The sequence below is a fragment of the Antennarius striatus genome, chromosome 14 (assembly GCF_040054535.1).
Source record: "Antennarius striatus isolate MH-2024 chromosome 14, ASM4005453v1, whole genome shotgun sequence".
Lineage (NCBI taxonomy): Eukaryota > Metazoa > Chordata > Actinopteri > Lophiiformes > Antennariidae > Antennarius > Antennarius striatus.
Genome location: NC_090789.1, coordinates 18,278,770 through 18,297,613, shown reverse-complemented (window position 1 = coordinate 18,297,613; position 18,844 = coordinate 18,278,770). Strand labels below are relative to the sequence as shown.

Here is an 18,844-nt window from a genome sequence, read left to right as displayed (position 1 = left end):
TCTGAGTAGCTGTTGGTCTTCACCAGGGCTGCGCTTTATCACCAATTCTGTTCCTGATTTTCATGGACAGGATATCGAGGTGTAGTCACGGTGAGGAGGGGTTACAGTTTGGTGACCTGAGGATTACATCACTGCTTTTTGCAGATGATGTGGTCCTGTTTGCGTCATCAGCCTGTGACCTGCAGCGCTCACTGGTCCGGTTTGCAGCCGAGTGTGAAGCGGTGGGGATGAGGATTAGCACCTCCAAATCTGAGGCCATGGTCCTCAGCAGAAAACGGTGGACTGCCTTCTCCAAGTGGGGGATGAGGTCCTTCCACAAGTGAAGGAGTTTAAGTATCTTGGGGTCCTGTTCCCGAGTGAGGGAACAATGGAGCGTGAGATTGGACGGAGAATTGGGGCAGCAGGAGCGGTACTGCAGTCGTTTTACCGCACTGTTGTCACAAAGAGGGAGCTAAGCCGAGAGGAAAAGCTCTCCATCTACCGTTCAATCTTCGTTCCTACCCTCACCTGAGCGATGGGTCATGACCGAAAGAACGAGATCGCGGATACAAGCGGCTGAAATGGGCTTTCTCAGACAGATAGCTGGTGTCTCCCTCAGAGATAAGGTAGAAACACTGCTGTTCACGAGGGGCTCAGAGTAGAGCCGCTGCTCCTCACGTGGAAAGGAGTCAGTTGAGGTGGTTTGGGATACGGATGCCCCCGGGGCGCCTCCCTAGGGAGGTGTTTCTGGCACGTCCAGCTGGGAGGAGACCTCGAGGCAGACCCAGGACCAGGTGGAGGGATTATATCTCAACACTGGCCTGGGGAACGTCTTGGGATCCCCCAGTCAGAGCTGGTGGATGTGGCCCGGGGAAAGGGAAGTTTGGGGCTCCCTGTTGAAGCTGCTGCCCTCGCGACCCGACTAGGGATAAGCGATGTAAGATGGATGGATGGATGGATGGATGGATGGATGGATGGATGGATGAACGTTTGCCTTTGGCTTACATGTGTTCTCCACTCCAGTGGGACAAAGTAAGTTGAGCTCTTCTCATCAGTTGTTGCCATGGTGAATAGTGATACCAAGGCTCCATTGTTGATGGTTTTTATTTTTATTGTGATTGTGGATGCTCTCAAAACTTGATTTCAGTAATTGATAAACTGTTGTGGAACACAGATACTCACTCTGAGAAACTGAGTTGGTGGAAACCTCGGTCGTGGGATACCCCTGATGGAATAAAAGAGGATTATCTGAAGTTAAGTGTAGCATTAACACAAGAACATTGACCCTCTTCAGAGGAACATGATTGGGAGATGAGACATGGGGGGGCAATAACTCTTCTGAGTTAAGAAAAGACAAGCCAGTCTGTGTGTTTACATATCTGTGTGTGCGAGCGTGTATGGTTGCATGTGTGTAACTGTGTGATTAAAGGGAAAAGAGAAGTAGACCGAGAGGAAGACAGACAGACATTACAAGTAGTAGAAAGAGGAAGTGTGTGTAGGAGAGACAGAAGGAGAGAGACAGAGAGACGGAGACAGAGAGAGAGAGAGAAATGGACAGCTATGTACACAAACAGTTCATTAAGATGCATCTTTGTTTCAGCATCTGACCGCTGAGACTGAGGCAGCAGAGCTGGGATATTAGTTCAACATCTGAGGTAAGAAAATAGGACATTTTATTTTTAAAATTTTTTATTATTATTTATTATTGAACTTTCAATGTCAATAACAATTTTGATGCTTTGATATTTATTTAATGTATTTACATAGTTTTTCCTACTGTAATTCACTTTCCAGTATGAGCCAACATTCCTCCATTCATGTTCATTTACATGCTACTGACGGACACCACCATCCACTTTGGTCATTAGGAGTGACTGACATTCACACAGATACTCACACATCTTCAGCGTATAAATTTATGCCTCGTTCCAGCAGCATCAAGTCCTAACTGCTCAGAAACAAACCTCTGTGTCATCACATGATTTCATAGACCACTTTAAAAGGAATAGTTTTCTACTTGTAGAAAGGTATTATTGCACAAAGGTTTTGCAAATCAACCCAAAGTATACCTTGTGCATCTAATGACATGAACTACACACCAAGTGCAAGTATATGATGTGCTGACATGAGACTGCTGGAATATAACACACATATTTGCTAAAGAATATCTACGTCACATTCTGAGGTGCTATGAAATGTTATTCACAATCATTTTCTACAGATGTTATTCAGTCCAGAAATTCTGGCTTCACTAATCAGATTTCAAAGACGCTTGTGCAACTAATTCTTTGATTATGCTGTTATGTTCTCCCTCTACCTTCATGTCACCGAACAATTGCACTTAGTTTTCAAATTGTGAAGGTCCCATTTCATCAGTTCATTTCCCAAAATAGCACTGTTTCAAATGAGCCGCACGCACAACCGCTGGGCTTTAGTGGTTGTTGAAGACGGAGGAGGATTATAATCTGACATTGTTTACAGTAACATATCAACAATACTGACTCAGTTTCAGAGGAACCAGGAACTTGATTATGAGTTTTTTGGGATTAATATGTGAAAGAAAAGCACGGGAAAATCATGTGTACACAGGAAGTGATGCATTAACAGACTTGTTTATTTATTTTGTGACTTTGACTTGTTTCCTGTGTCAGTTTAGGAATTTATTGAGCCCTCTGTATTAAGGTTATTCTGTTTTTTGTTTTTTTCTATTGTGCTGCTTAATGACTGATTAGCTGCATCCTGTGGGACCCTCCGGTCCTCCCTCATACTTTCTCTCTTTATCTCCCCCTTCTTTACTGCACCTCCTCTATGTCTTGTTGTCATATATAATTTGTTGTTGTGTGGCTGTCTATTTGTGTGTAGTGTCTGTAATTTCCATTTCTTCTTTTTCTCTTTGTCTTTATTTCCTTGTGATGAAATTCTGATTGTCATCCTCAGCTAGTCTCACCAGGAAGACATTTATTTTGTGACTTTTAAGTGTTCATAATTAATTTGATTTTCATTATGGTTTATTGGATGAAATTTCAAAGTGATTAATCCTAAATGAGTAGGAGTGAATGGAACTATAAGGTTAAAATTATCACTTTTTAAAAATTTGTTCAAATTATTTATATTGTTTATTATACGTCAAAAATGAAAAGAAATCATTTCAAGCTTTTTTTTCCGTTTTTGTTTTTCACAGATATGGTGATTTTTCCGTCTTAAGGCGCGTGTTCTGCTAAAGAATGTTGATTGGTCAGTTAAAGGTTTACAATTGTTAGTGACATCTTTCGATGAATTCTTCCCGAGTTTCCAGAAGTCCCAAAATAAAATTGGATGAATATTTAATGCTGTATCCTCATTGAATATGAGGCAAATTTTCTAGTCCCTCAGCTGCCTTTAATCAACTTAAACCGTAGGATTGTTTCTGTTTCATTTACACAAGTAATGCAAACAACAGCAACAATGTGTATTTATTTCATTTAGTGTCATCAGCAATGACTGGAGTATAAAAGTTGTCTTGTGCAAGTTGCATAAGTCACTGAAATGTGTGCCCATTGCACAAGGATACACCTTCAAAACATAACACGAAACTTGAACTCAGACAGAAGTAACATCTTCTGTTTCTGTTCTCACAATTTATGTTTTTATTATTTCAACACACCTCCTTCTGTTTTTTTTGGTGTTTTACTACTGGGCAACTTTTTGGGTGACCAAATTACAATAATAGACATTCACAGCACACATAATCCCACGCTGAAGGCCGATGACTCACCTCCTCTGACTGCACGCGCTCAAGTTCATTCATACAAACGTCTATTTTCACAGCATCATATGAAGACAGGGCTTGTGATTGGAAACTGTGGGCAGTGGAAACTGTTTCAGTGTGCTATCTTTTTCGTTTGAAACGGAGAACGTTGTCTGGTTTAACTTAAATTTCTGATGGGTAGCACGGTGGTGCAGTGGGTAGCGATGTTACCCCACTGCAGGAAGGTCATTGGTTCAGTTCCTGGAGCTGTTCTGTGCTGAGTTTCTACATTACGTATTCTGTTCTACTCTGTTCTATTCTGCCACCACTAAAAACATGCAATTTAGGTGTAGATTGTGAGTCAGTGTGATTGCGAGTACAATGTTCTTTCTGTGTGTCCCTGTGATGACCGGCAGCCGGTATATCATGACTCTCTGCTGGGTGGTCCTCTGCCTTGACTGGTTGGGGTGAAAAAAGAAATTCAAAATTGAAGAGATAGAAAGATAGAGTCAGAGTGGTAGACAGGTCAAAAAGGTTAAACCTCAGTGATCTGCAACTTGTGTTATTTAGCTGTGATTAAATGGATTCAGGTATGTGTGAATGAGAGGGACCCAAGTTGAAGAGTGAGGTTAGAGGGAGAAGAGATCAAGAAGGTGGAGGATTTGAAGTACTTAGGCTCAACAGTCCAGAGCAATGGAGAGTGTGGAAAAGAGGTGAAGAAGCGTGTCCAGGCAGGATGGAACAGGTGGAGGAAAGTGTCAGGTGTGATGTGTGATAGAAGAGTTTCAGCTAAAATGAAAGGAAAGGTGTACAAAACTGAGGTGAGACCAGCGATGTTGTTTGGTCTAGAGACAGTGTCACTGAGGAAAAGACAGGAGACAGAGCTGGAGGTAGCAGAGATGAAGATGCTGGGGTTCTCTCTGGGAGTGACCAGGAAGGATAGGATCAGGAATGAGTACATCAGAGGGACAGCACATGTTAGAGGTTCTGGAGATAAAGTCAGAGAGGCCAGACTGAGATGGTTTGGACATGTCCAGAGGAGAGATAGTGAATATATTGGTAGAAGGATGCTGAGTTTTGAACTGCCAGGCAGGAGGCCTAGAGGAAGACCAAAGAGGAGGTTTATGGATGTAGTGAAAGAGGACATGAAGGTAGTTGGTGTGAGAGAAGAGGATGCAGAAGACAGGGTTAGATGGAGGACACTGATTGGTTGTGGCAGGAAAAGCCGAAACGAAAAGAAGAAGAAGAAGAAGAAATGGATTCAGGTGTCACGGTGGTGTAGTGGGTAGCGCTGTCACTGCACACCAAGACAGTTCTGGGTTTGAGTCCCGCTCTTCTCTCTGGGTTTTCTGGCTTCCTCCCACCTCCAGAAACAACATGCGCTTCAGGTTAATTGTTCGTTCTCAAATTGTCCGTGTGGCTCTGTTGCACTGGCGTTGCACCCGGAGTGTCCCTCGCCTCTCATGGGTTGCTGGAACAGGCTCCAACAACCCCCCTGACCCACAGCGTTTACAAAAATTAAGGAATGAATGGATTCATGGGCAATTATGTGACTGTGTGGTTCAATCAGTTTCTAAGTACATACATTTGTACGTACATACATAAGTATTTATGTATGTACGTACATAAATATGTATTTATGTATGTACGCACAGACATATGTATTTATGTATGTACGTACAGACATATGTATTTATGTATGTACATACATAAATATGTATTTATGTATGTACATACACATGACGGTAGATGACGGTTGTTGAGTCATTATTGGTGGTTCAGCTCACATTGTGCTGTGTCACAAAAACTACGTGACTTCTGCTGTTTTCTGCTACTTTGTTATATTTGGACATTTTTTTTAACTCGTTCTGATAAATATGGCTGTGAAGCTTCTTATTTTTTTATAATCTTATAGTTTTTTCCTGTTAGTCCCTCTGACTTGTGTCAGGTTCTGTGTTGTTCTGTGTTCACTCCTTGCTCCATACTGTGTGATTGTTCCACACGTGTCTCACATGTTTCCTGTTACTGTTGGCTCTTTCCGTGTGAGTTCAGTTCTTTTGGTTCTTTGTAATTTTCTTACTCTCTTCTTCTTTCAGTTGAACTGTATTACCTTCTTGATGGACATCATCATCTTTCATTTTCATACACTGTACCTGATGGTCCTGGGTTTGTTCACTTCATCTCCATCTGTGTGGTTTGGACATTTGGGAAACCTGTTTTTGAGCTGAACATAACAAAACTAAGTTATTCACCTAGTCTCAGTTCTGGATCCCACACTTTCTAGTGTTGCTGATGTACTGAATGTGTTTTTAATTACATTTTATCTTGACCTCTTCATCTCATTTTTAATTTATTTGAAATGCACTACTTTTAAATAATGTTCACTTTTAATCCTAACAAACTAACAGACAGACAGGCAGATGCCTTCAACCATGTTACTCTATATTATAAAGACTTTTTTTTTTTAAAACTACAGTGGTACCTCTACTTACGAAATTAATTGGTTCCGGAAGAAATTACGTAAGTAGAAAATTACGTACGTAGAGATGCGTTTTCCATGCAAATGCCCTAATCCGTTCCAAGGCCTCAAAAATTCAGACATAAATGTTTTATAAAGCATAAAAAGGCATCAAAACATGTAACAAATAAATGTTACGATTAGATTATTACACAATAAATGAGAGTTGTGCATCACGTAAAAAAAACAAAGAATAGAGTAAAGAATAATAATGACGGCCATTTACCGTTTAACTGCTGCCCTCTTTGTTTTTTGCCCTCTTATCTCACCATGAACAACACAGTGAATTCCAGTCCTCCTTCTGAACTTCTCCAACCACCCACGTGACGCCTTAAACTCCTTAAACTTCCTTTTGTTTTAGCAACGTGGCGACTCTAAATACACTACGGCCATATTCGTTGGCGAGATCAACCAAACGCATCCTTTTCTCATGCTTTTCTATGATCTGTTACCAGCCTTCTACCGTATTATAACTATGAATAAAACACTAGATGTACCAATCATTGTCTGACTGTCTCTTTTCTATCTTATTTTGTATAACTCATTTATATTGTATGTGACTAATGAGGATAAATGGTTTTGTATTTATTTATTTTTACTCTTTTTAACTATGCCGCATTGTTTTTGTGAACATGTGAGGATTGTCACTCAATTCTTGCAATACTCAAAATTAATATGTGCGTAAAATTTTGGTTTTCTCTATGTTTTCCAGGCTCACAATGTCCCCCACAACTTCTCCACCTGTCAATACCATCAACAATGACCAGACAGCAACTTTAGATGTCGACTCCATCATGGACACCATCTCCATCATCCTCTACACGCTAACCGTTGTGTTTGGCATTACAGGAAACTCTCTGGTGATATGGGTGGCCGGATTCAAACTCAAGGTGGATATATGTACAATAAATGATCACCTTATGCTCCTTTTACCATGCATTAACGTCGATGAATAACGTTAAAATGCATTTGAAAAGCACCATCTGCTTCCAATTCACATCAGAGGAAAAACTTCTGCTTTTCGCCCAATGGAAAGGGCGACCCGGTGTGCCGAGAATATTACTCAACAGCTTTTGTTTGCTTTACTTTTCTTTGCCAAAAGCAACAGAAGCAGTAGTCCACATAGTAAAAAAGCAGCAGCAGGTGTAGTAGTACAGTACTAGCAGGAGCTGATGTAGGTAAGAAACCTGAAAGTTTGATAAATGCAATGTGTCACTTATATGAAAAACATCACACTAATAACAAACAATAGTAATATTGATACGATAATGACACAGAAACTCATATTTCAACACAAAAGCATCGATTAACCTCTACATATAATACTAGAAACATACAGTAAGTATTGATTAAATTCAAATACTGTAATCCCGCGTTCCTTGCGGTTAACGCGTTCCATGAACCACACGCAACTAACGAATTCCGCGGTAGATCGACAAACTATTTATTTTATTATTTACATTAATTTAAACGTTTATGACCCTCCCCATTCTGATATTAAACCACTTCTAACTTTATTACCTTTTCCCACACTCTAATCAACTGTTTAAAGCACTTTTGTGTCTCACGTAAGTCCGACACTCACGGAACCGAGCGCACTTCCAGATGCCATCAGCTAATAGAATGCACGTACAGTATCACATGACTGCCTTCCAAAAATTTGCGATGAGGTGAAGTCGCGAAATGCACGAGGGCACACTGTATATCATGATAATGAATATCAATTGTAATTAACCAATAAATCTCTTATAAACTCTAAATATAAACAGAAATTCATAAATCATTGCAAATGGTATATTCAGTCATTCAACCTTAGAAACTACAGCTCCCATGATGCCTGGTGGCAAACCAGAAAGTACAGCACACAATTCAAACCCAACAAACACTGGTAAAACTAAAGAAACCAAACAATAGGGGACATGAACAAGTCAGCAAAGACACAAACCAAAGTGTTAGCTTTACGTTGCACAACTTAAGCATGTTGTTATCTTCCAGCCGCTAAACTGTTACAAATACACCAAAGTCATAAACATCTACAACGTACAGAAATTAGAAACAGATGAAAGCACAGTGCAGTGACAGATAGGTGACAACATCCAGCATGTAACATAAGGCAGACAAAGAAATGAATTGAAGGACTCACCGATTGGCTGCATAACGGGTCGAAACTGAGTTTAGTGAATCCACGTAAAGAATTAAGAAAACCACCCAAATAACAAAGATCACAGAAAACACAACAATGTCCCACTTTAATTTTTTTTCTCTTTTCCCTCAGCAAACGGTCACAAATGTGTGGCTTGTTAATTTGGCAATAGCAGACCTGATCTTCTGCTTCACACGAGTCTTTTCCCTCATCAAGAAACTCTTCTTCAACCACTGGCCCTTCGGCATCTTCCTCTGCAAGTTCAACGGCTTCTTCAAATACGCCAACATGTTTTGCTCTGTTTTTCTTCTGGCTGTGATCAGTTTGGACCGAGCTCTCTGTGTCTGGCAGCCTGTCTTCACCAAGAGACGGCGCACCCTGTTGGCGGCGAGAGTGGTGGCCCTCTGCATCTGGGCTACTGCCATCATATTCAGCAGCCCATTCTTCATCTATCGCCAGGTCTATATGGGAAAGAACAACTTGAGTAAATGCTCTCTGGATGTGAAGGAGGTGTCACGGGGGGACAACAGTGCTAAAACGGCTCTCTACTCCATCCGCTTCTTGTGTGGCTTCCTGTTGCCCTTCATGGTTATCCTCATCTGCTACATCTTGGCTGGGGTGGGCATCCGACGCACACGCCTATCGAGGAAGTCCCGTCCTCTACGTATATTAGCATCACTGGTCATTGCTTTCTTCCTGTGCTGGGCGCCGTACCACTGCCTTCTACTGGTGAAAATGGTAGACAGTAAGAACGTTTTGGTGAAGTTTTGGCACCCTGTGGCATCAGGCATCGCCTACTTTAACAGCTGTGTGAACCCATTGCTGTATTTCTGCATGGGGCTGGATGTGAAGGGGCGGTTCAGGCAGGGTCTGACTGGGGTGTGCAGGAGAGCTCTGGCGGACGATGTGGATGGACAAACCACCCAGTCCAACGAACAATCTTTGGACGACAGCATTGGGTCAAAGCACAATAATGTGGTGGTGGCAAGAAGGAATCTGAAAGCAGTGGATGGAGCTAAAGCTGGTGTCGCTCACAGAGATTCCTGAACACATCTTTGGGTATCCAGTGGTTATACCAGTGGTTTTTCATGTTTTCACGCACAGCAGTCATTGAAAGGGAGATTAGAGCAAATGTACGTGTGTTTGATTCAGTTTAAATCCCTCAAATGCATTTTGAAGGTTCAAAACTGGGAACAGAATAACAAACTCATTCTCACTGAGGGCCACATCAGCATAATGGCTTTAATCAAAGGGCCAGATGTAACTAATAAATGTAAATACATGTAACTCAATGTAATGTAAAATAAATGTAACTACTCCTTAATGTTAAATAACTCTGAATTTATTACTTATTGAAGTTACAAACATTACAAATGTGTTTGCTTGTTTCTCTGTTATAACATAAAGTCTTTTGTCAGGTAATGAAACCCACAGAACTCCATCAATAAAGGATCAAACTATCCAATGAATAAAGAAAAATAACATCAAACGCAAGTTAGGACATTAACTTTGTGCAAAACGAGTTTAAACGGCCTTAATTACTGCATTCTTGGAAATGTCGTTTCAGGCCGAGCCACACTTTTGACCTATTTATTTTTAGACACTCTGACCTTTTATGCTCTCACGGGCCACATAAATTGATGTGGCGGGCCACATTTGGCCCCCGGGTCGTGAGTTTGACACGTGCTGTAAATAAAATTTGTTGGGGCTGTGTTACCTACTGAATAATGGGAAAAAACCATTATCTGTATTATTCAGATTCAGTGTGCAGACTAAAAACAACTCCTCCAGCTGCTCCCAGACCTTTTAGACTTTAGCTTCCTCCTAATGCAACACATTGTCAGTGTTACAACATAGAGACTCATTTGGTACTGAACAGAAAAAAGCTGATCCCCCCTTTCTATTTCAATTTATGTCACAGAAGTTTCAAAGGAGTAGAGAAGTGAAAGTTTTTTGGGGTGCACAATATTACTCCATCTCATTATCAAAATGCCGTCTGTCACTTAGTCTCACGCTTGTCTGGTCGTTGGCTGATGGACCCTGTACCTCAACCAGTTACCAATCCTTCATCCTTTCAACAGTTCCATATGTTTGATTAAAAGTGAATTCAGTAATGTGTAACTGAAGAAGAGGAGGATGACCTCTGCACATCCCTGTGAGTGTGATAGGTCTTGGGTTTATACAGTGAAACATGTTAGAGTAAAACAACACCGTCCTGATGATCCTGAGGCAGTGGGAGAGGTGCAGTAAAATGAGGATATATTGTGCACCCCAAAAAACTCCCATCATTTGAGACTTTAGTTTTATACAAATGCACTTTCTACTTTAACATCATGGTTGTTTTAGTGACACTTGTGTTGCATCAGGCAGAATATAGAGCTATGGTCATTTTATACTTTTATTAAGTTTCTGCGAATGGGTTGGATGAATTAGATTTTTTTTTTAAATTTTAACTACGTAATTCTAAAAGAATTCTTTTTGTGTGGGAATGATAAGAAGAAAATGTGACTTGTTAAATTGTTTTCTGTGTTTTGATTTTAAGTAAATGCATATGAAACCACTGGTACAGATCTTAATCATTTAAATTAATGTACAGTTCATTTTGAAAGTTGAATGATGGTTAATCTTTGATATTTATTCAGAGTAGTTTTCCTGGGCTAAATATAAATATGTATGTCTGAATCAATTTAGATTTTGACTTGTCCAAACTCCTGACCTTAAGGCAATGGGATTAACTTGTTAAATGTTCTCCAAATGAACTGGAAACATGTGGTCAGATTCACATTTTCCTGTTGTATTTTGCAACATGTGGTTGACAATGCAGAAGAAAAAGTGGAACTGCAGTGGGTGTCAAGAGATGGGAGGAAAGGAAGAGGGAAGTAAGACTATTAAAGGAAAGTCAGCTTTGGTTGTACAGTGGTGCCTCTACTTGCGAAATTAATTGGTTCTGGAAGAAATTTCAAGTATAAAATTACGTAAGTAGAGACGCGTTTCCATCCAAATGCCCTAATCCGTTCCAAGCCCCCCAAAAATTCAGACATAAATGTTTTATAAAGCATAAAAATGCATCAAAACATGTAACAAATACATGTTAAAATTAGATTATTACACTATAAATGAGAGTTTTGCATGAAGTAAAAAACAAAGAATAGAGTAAAGAATAAAAATGATGGTCTTTTACCTTTTAACTGCTGCCCTCCTTGTTTTTTGCCCTCTTTGGTTCATGCCCTCTTGCCCCCCCATGAACAACAGAGTGAATTCCAGTCCTCCTTCTGAACTTCTCCAACCACCCACGCGACGCCTTAAACTCCTTAAACTTCCTTTTGTTTTAATAACGTGGTGATTGTAGATGCATTACGGCCATATTCTTTGGAGAGATCAACCAAACGCGTCCCTTTTTCAGGCTTTTCTATGATCTCTTACTTTGTTTGTACAGACAAAAAAAACTCTTTTCTTTTCCTCTTTTCTCCGTCACGTTCTTGGGGTCCATAGTGAATACTCTAAAAGTTAATATATTTATGTAGAATCATCAGAACACCTCATGGGTCAAGGGCCGAATGACAAGGACGCTGCATAGACACCTATCTAGCTACACACAGAGGTCCCTCTTAGCCAATGGGATGCCAGGATGCTAGGTAATAGCCAATGGCAGAGCAGTCATTTGAATGTTGCGTTCAAGAACCTTAGGGAGCTGCGAGTATCAGCATTTTTTGATGTAACATACATGACCTGATGTGGCCAAAATCTTTAGTATGTAGTGTTTCCATCTAAATTGTACTTGATTTAGAGGACCACATCAAGGCAGTTTCCTATCATGGTGTGTCAAAGAAAAGGGTATTACTACAACACTTTGTGTACTTTATTAACAGTTGGAATAATCACATTGTGTATATGTTGGAGGTGTCAACTTTTAAGTAATAAATGAATTACCATAAGAATAATTTCCCTTCTTCAGGCTCCTTATCAATATTGAAAGTTGCTGATTGACAGGAGACACCCTTGCTTTTGTTGTGAGGTCAAATGGTTAAAAAAAAGAAAAAAAAAGTGTAGCAACCCATGATTTACATCTACAGTACAATTCTGTTCATATATCAAAAGCCCCATATCAGTCATCTGTTCTTCTAGACGCTCCCGTTTACAGTACAAAGTGTGCAGTGAAAACTGAAAACAATAAAAATAAATGTAACTTCAGAACGGATGACATTGCTGTCTGCAGGTCAGGTATCAGAGAACAGTTTTTAATTCTCCATAGTACTTTGTGAGAACAGTCACATCAGGGTCCTTGAAACGCACCAGCAGTGAAACCTGTTGCTCCCTCTTGTGGTCCGCTCTGGTAACAGCAGAAATAATCGACTCATTTCATCCATTCATGCAGACATTTCTTCAGATTTCATTTTTAGACATGAATATTCAAACAAACTGAAATAACAACAATCACAGGTCTTCTATCTGCATTTTTTATCATCCCTTTGAAAAAAGTAACAGATTGTGAAGGACTGTTAAACAATTTTCCTTTCTCAAGGATTTTAATGATTTTAGCACTTTTTAGAGCACTGTAGAAATGACATGATTTATTTTTTTGAAGTGGAACGTAAAAATATGAACAATATTTCCAAGGACAGACTTGAAACAAGTGCAACTAAACAATTCACTGTAGAGACAAAAAAAAAACTGGGCCACATTTTAGAATGTTTACATAAAATAATTCTGAGATGTGTTTTTCAAGGTACATAATTAGATGATTTTGCAATATTCTGGAAAATAAAGGTATTTTAATTCACCTTTGGATAGTAACACCTGTCAGTTTAAACAGCAGTAAAACCACAGATAAATTATGAAATAGATGAAATAGGTGAGACACTGGACAGAGGGATTTCAGTCTTTTATTATGATGGAGAATCTTGGTCCTCATGAGGTGAAAAAACTTTTTTTTTTCCCAGCTCTAGATTTATCACATGACAAACATCACTGATGTAACCATTTTCTGCTTTAAAAAAAAAAAAAAAAAAAAGCAGGTAATAACAAAAAACATTCTTTCTCCATCCAATAACATGTTCCCAAATAAAAAAAAGAGAAAAACCACCGAACAATCATCATTTGAACTTAAAAGTATTGTTCCCCACTCTGTGAGGACTTCCGTCCTCTTAAGTCTCACTCGTATTCAGCGATCAGCACCATCATGCCGACTCCGAACAACAAGGCCAGGATCTCCATCAGGGACTGTCCGAAACTGGAGCGGCCGGCGAGCAGCTCCGGGAGCACGGTCACCGTGGCGATGTAAACGAAGCCCCCGGCGGTGAACGGCAGGATCCAGGCGGTCGCGGCAGCGCCAACGCCTTCAGCCAACAAGGAGCAGGCTGTGCCGGCCAGAGCCCCGATGGCCGTGAGCAGCTGCAGAGACATGGCCTGAAAAACAACGGACGCGACGACGTTTAGCATTGAGCTTCTCTCACGCTTGAACGTAACGAATAAAACCCACCTTTCTTTTGGTGCAGCCAGACTGGACAAGGATGGCGAAGTCCCCGATCTCATGTGGGACCTCATGCAGCAGGATGGTGAGGGTAGTGACAGCGCCAACTGTTGGGCCAACCAGGAATGACGCTCCGATTGCCAGCCCGTCAGTAAAGTTGTGCGTGAAGTCAGCGGCCAGGTTCAGGTAACCGGACACCTTGATGTCTGTGTTAGGATAGGAATAGCATCAAACTGGAAATGTTTGAGGGCAGCAGTGCACACATAATCACACCCAAAATGAAGTGAAAGGAATGACTTTGGTTCAAGAAAAATATCTGAAAATTTCAGATAATTTCAAAAATATCCGCCATTTCTCCTGCATTAACCCATTATTTACCAGTAAATTCAGTTTCAGTATTTATTTTTGCAAGACAAGCTGGTCAATGCACATCTTAAAACAACAATAACCGATTTCTTGTCAGAGCAGGGTGCAGAGTTGCAGCATTTCTTCCATGAACTACATTTGACTGCTTAGTTGCTCGTACAGTTTTGCTGACGTCCCGCTTTTCGTGTCATTTTTTTTAAAGTGGCTGCCCGTACACGATCGCACCATCAGTCGCGATCGTTTATTTGCGTCAAACGATGTATTCATCAATGCCCTGGGAGGAAAAAGGAACTCGCTCACCTGTGCTCAGCGTCTCTTTCTTTGGTACCTCATCTTTGCCTCCTTTCTTCTCTTTCTTCTTCTCTACCTTTTCGTCTTCTCCATCGCTATTCTTTTCCTTGGGACCTTCGGAAAATGTTATATTAAGTTCAAATTTACCCCAAATCTCAGATCATCTACTGAGAATGTGAGTAGTTCCTGCCGCTACTAGTAGATTTGGGGATAACTAGCTGTCTTTGGAATTTATGCTGGACTACTTTTTTATATGATATCTACACCATCAGGGTAGATCAGCACATTTTTGTTCTGTAAGTCTAGTTCAAATGCATTCTTTCAGGAAATGTGTTCCCTCAAACAGGGGACAAATGTTTGAATTACTAACACTAGAGGGCGCTATTAATTTCCCCAAGGTGATCAGTACAGTATTTTCCACACTATAAGGCGCACTGGATTATAAGGGACACCGTCAGTTTTTGAGAAAGTTAAAGGCTTTTAGGTGCGACTTATAGTGCAGAAAATACTGTATATAAAATAAAATTGAAAAATAAATAAATAATCTCCGTCAACGCACCATGTGAGTGACTGTGGGAATGTCCATGACCATGCCCTCCTTTCAGCAAACGCACAAATTTCTCAACGGCGAGGAAGACGATGATCCCGCCGAGAACCCACAGACCCACTGACATCATGTGACTGTGGGCGGCTCCTGTGCAGAGACACCAGAGAAAATATCAGAAATCTACTGACTTCACATATACAGTATAATGTATGTTTTACTACGTACCATGGGAGTGACCGTGGTCATGTGATTCTTCACTTCTGTGTGAGTGTCCGTGATCGTCTCCGTGGTGTGAGTGGGGTTCTGTGACAATTATTGAAATGAAACAGCAAGCAGACATTAAACTCACAGAGACAAGTAGGAGATCCTGTTGCTTTGTGTCATCAAGGATGAAAGAATAAATCATAAACACCACTCAACGTCTTGTTTTTTGAACCTGAAGACTTAAAAAGCTATCGTGGGAAAGACTCATGTACGATTTTTTTTCTCTATCATGCAGCAAACACTAAGCTACAAGACTAACTGAAGGTGAACTAAGGAGAAAAAAAATGTGAATTTGTGAGGAAATTTTAAAAAGATCAAACCAAAAATACAGCAAAGGCTTCTGGACATTTCTTCCCTACCCAAAGCATGAGGTATGAGATGGAGGAAGGCGTCACCCAGGAGGCCACCTGAGGCAAAGCTGAGCAGCACCTTGAGCAGATTCTGATGCTGGTCGCTGTTGGACTGGACTGGGATTAGAAACAGGATGAGGAAGGGGGCAGCGCTGATCAGCAGCGTCGCTCCAATCGCCTACGGAGGGGATGGAGGGAAGTTCATTATTCATTCATTCATCCTGCAGGACAGCAGATCATTAACCAGTTGTTACTGAAGAAGGGAGACAACAGACTCTGTGATGTGAGCAGAGGCTAATCAGGGTAGAATATGCAGGAAGAACTAAATTTATAAGCACAAATATATTTGATTCTGTCGTTAACAACACCAATGATGAGGCAATACACTTATTTAATCCATTTCGTACACACTAATAAAGTCAAGGGGAAGACTGTTGACATGACATCAGTCCAGAAGATTCAGACTGTCCCCATCCACCAGGAGTATAAACCAGAGATTATTACTGACAGAACCGGCTGCAAACGATGCTGGATTAAAACTTATTCAAGAAAAGTTGACAGGAACGACAAAGTGTGGTAGAAATAATAATTTGACATACTAGATTTTAGATTTTCATGAACTGTTAAGACATATTTATCAAAATTAAAAACAAAAAAGGATCAAAATATGAGGATATGAAATATGAAAGTTTAACTGTTTGAAAGAAATTACAGAAAGAAAAAACCTTTTCCATGGTATTTTAATTTTCTGAAGTGCGCTTCGTTATCACATAACCACAACTGGGACGTAGAGAATTGTGTGTTCAAGGTGATGCAGCTGCCTTAATCTAAATGGTCAAACATCAGAAAGTCCATTCGAAAAACTTTTTTTCATATATAAGGCGCACTGGATTATAAGGCGCACCATTGGTTTTTGAGAAAATTAAGGGCTCTTAAGAGCGCCTTATAGTGCAGAAAGTACTGTAGCTTAATGGGAGAAAATGATTCTCATAAAGTCGAGCCGGAAGACCGGTGACAGGAGTGTTACCTGGACCCTGACCAGCACCGCTCACAGCTGCTAGAAGTGGATTAAAACTGTGTCTCTCCTTCGCAAGATGAATGTAGTTCTCCCTGGTTAGAGTTCAATCTCAATGCTCATTATTTCTGTTTGTATTCAGGACCAAACCTGCATCCAGAGCTCCACCACATCCCTCTTCTCTGCCTCCTTCTTCAATCTCTCCCCTCCGTGTCCACTCTCCTCCTCATGCATCTGAATAAGATCCTCCAAATGAGTGTGTCCGTGATCGTGGGAGTGCGCATGTCCATGTCCGTGATCGTGGGAGTGTGCATGTCCGTGATCATGGGAGTGTGCATGTCCGTGATCATGAGAGTGTGCATGTCCGTGATCGTGGGAGTGTGCGTGTCCATGATCGTGGGAGTGCGCGTGTCCGTGATGCTCTTCCTCCTCATCTGGAGGGAGGTTTGCCTCTGCACTCCACTTGCTTGTTCCATGGAACATCTTCACCTGAGGGCCGTGTGAGTGATCATGCTCTCCGTGGGAGTGGCTGTGATGATGGTGGCCATGGCCGTGGTCTCCATGGGAATGGCTATGAGCAATGGTCAGACGGAGGAGCATAGCAGACATGACCACCGCCAGCGTCAGCAGACGTACACATCCCATAGTATCCCCTATGACAAGAGAGAGGTAAAGAAGACATGGAGTAAGTAAAAAACTATCTGAAATGATTTTTACATAATAACAGAATGATGATCAAAGACTACAGAATCAGTAATCGATGACACAATTGAACAAAGGAGATTTTCTTTAACTTGGAAGAAATGAAAAATCCATTCAGCTACAGTGGACCTATTTGCTATTGACGTATAGAAAGAAGAATATTAACTTTCTCAAACATGTTAGGAAATAGCAAATAAGACATTATTACAACACTTTACCAACTAGAGTTAAAGCAGTTAATGATTCACAATAAAAAATCAGATGGTTGTTAAACCATGAACCAGTGTTTACCAATGGTACTAAAATGAAAGTGAAACATCAGATGGGACTCTCCATTTCCCCTCAAATGCCCAGCAGACTCATCAACATGAGTCACCACAGGAAGTGGTAAAGAGAAGCTAGAAAAACACCACTGATCCCCATTTCTCATAAAGAAAAATGTGGAAAAAAGTGAATTTATTTTTTTTATTTAAACGAAAACTACAGAGAAACAGTCACAAAACAGGTGTTTTATGTTAATGATCATTCCCTCCCACTCGGATTACATTGTAACCCTACTTTCTGTTTTAATGCTTGAGACATCTGCACTGCACCATATTGTTAGGCTGTACTGGACATCATGGTTTCCCTGTGTTAATATTGTTAATACTGTTTACAGCAGGTCCGCTGTGTGCAGGATCTCAAACTGTCGGGATGAATTCCCAGCTAGCTAACTTTCCCGTGTCAGTTTAAATAAGCTTTTGACTGCGGTTGTTTACTAGAGGACTTAAGTAAGTCGTGACTGTAGTTTGAGCTTCATCCTGACAGGATCAGAAGCTTCTTGTTACACAAACAGTCACCGATCCACAGTTTCACTCTTACGCAGACAGTTAGCCGGCTAGCTAACAACCAACTCACTGACATGTCGCTGCTGCAGAGGCAACATTTCTATGTTAAACAATGAAAAAACAAACATTTAATTCTCACCGGATTGTGTCAGATGCCACTGTCTGTCGGACCGCTGAATGAGTATCCGTCCGGTGTGGTTTATATTTAGATAAACCACTAATGTTTCGGTCTACGTTGATGCTGCTGGACAGACGTGGCATTCGCGCTTGTAAACAGCGAAATCTCGCGAGAGCGATCGAGTTCTCGCGAGATCGTCGTTGGGGTCTTCTTCGTCTCCTTTCTGTGGCGTTCTGGTTCTTCTTCTCCGTCTATGGCTTATTGTTGGTTGGGAGAGAATTAAATGTCACATTACCGCCGCTTGCTGAAACGGAGTGGTAATGCAGTTCCTTGACAACACAGTACAGTACTCACATACCCCTAAAAATTTCATGTGGTTCATTCTATTAATTTTTGATTATTTAATATTACTTTGACCTCACTGGCATCTCTTTTTCTTGTTGAAAATTTGTTTTTGTCTACTTAGCTGAAAAATTACAACACCATTAATATGATCATTTTTCAAACATGTTTTATTCTTTTTATCT

The 18,844-nt window shown here is 40.7% G+C and overlaps 2 protein-coding genes across 2 annotated transcripts; one reads left to right on the top strand and one right to left on the bottom strand.

The window, feature by feature from the left end:
* Positions 1-1,496: 1,496 nt before the first annotated feature.
* Positions 1,497-10,864, top strand: LOC137607634 (fMet-Leu-Phe receptor-like). Its single transcript, XM_068333534.1, has 3 exons — positions 1,497-1,634; positions 6,937-7,114; positions 8,500-10,864. The coding sequence occupies exons 2-3, from the start codon at positions 6,944-6,946 to the stop codon at positions 9,412-9,414; spliced, it is 1,086 nt and encodes a 361-aa protein (XP_068189635.1). The 5' UTR covers positions 1,497-1,634; positions 6,937-6,943; the 3' UTR covers positions 9,415-10,864.
* Positions 10,865-11,912: 1,048 nt separating this feature from the next.
* On the bottom strand, positions 11,913-18,476 carry slc39a7 (solute carrier family 39 member 7). Its single transcript, XM_068332774.1, has 8 exons — positions 18,339-18,476; positions 16,821-17,323; positions 15,665-15,833; positions 15,267-15,344; positions 15,054-15,188; positions 14,504-14,608; positions 13,847-14,043; positions 11,913-13,773 (listed from the first exon to the last, which is right to left on the bottom strand). The coding sequence occupies exons 2-8, from the start codon at positions 17,313-17,315 to the stop codon at positions 13,519-13,521; spliced, it is 1,434 nt and encodes a 477-aa protein (XP_068188875.1). The 5' UTR covers positions 17,316-17,323; positions 18,339-18,476; the 3' UTR covers positions 11,913-13,518.
* Between the last annotated feature and the right edge of the window lie 368 nt (positions 18,477-18,844).

Coding starts and splice junctions, on each gene's coding strand:
- LOC137607634 (XM_068333534.1), top strand. CDS start 6,944: ATGTCCCCCACAACTTCTCCACCTGTCAATACCATCAACAATGACCAG. Junction 7,115..8,499: donor TGGCCGGATTCAAACTCAAG/GTGGATATATGT, acceptor CTTTTCCCTCAG/CAAACGGTCACAAATGTGTG.
- slc39a7 (XM_068332774.1), bottom strand. CDS start 17,315: ATGGGATGTGTACGTCTGCTGACGCTGGCGGTGGTCATGTCTGCTATG. Junction 15,189..15,266: donor TGACCACGGTCACTCCCATG/GTACGTAGTAAA, acceptor GTCTCTGCACAG/GAGCCGCCCACAGTCACATG. Junction 14,609..15,053: donor TTCCCACAGTCACTCACATG/GTGCGTTGACGG, acceptor CATTTTCCGAAG/GTCCCAAGGAAAAGAATAGC.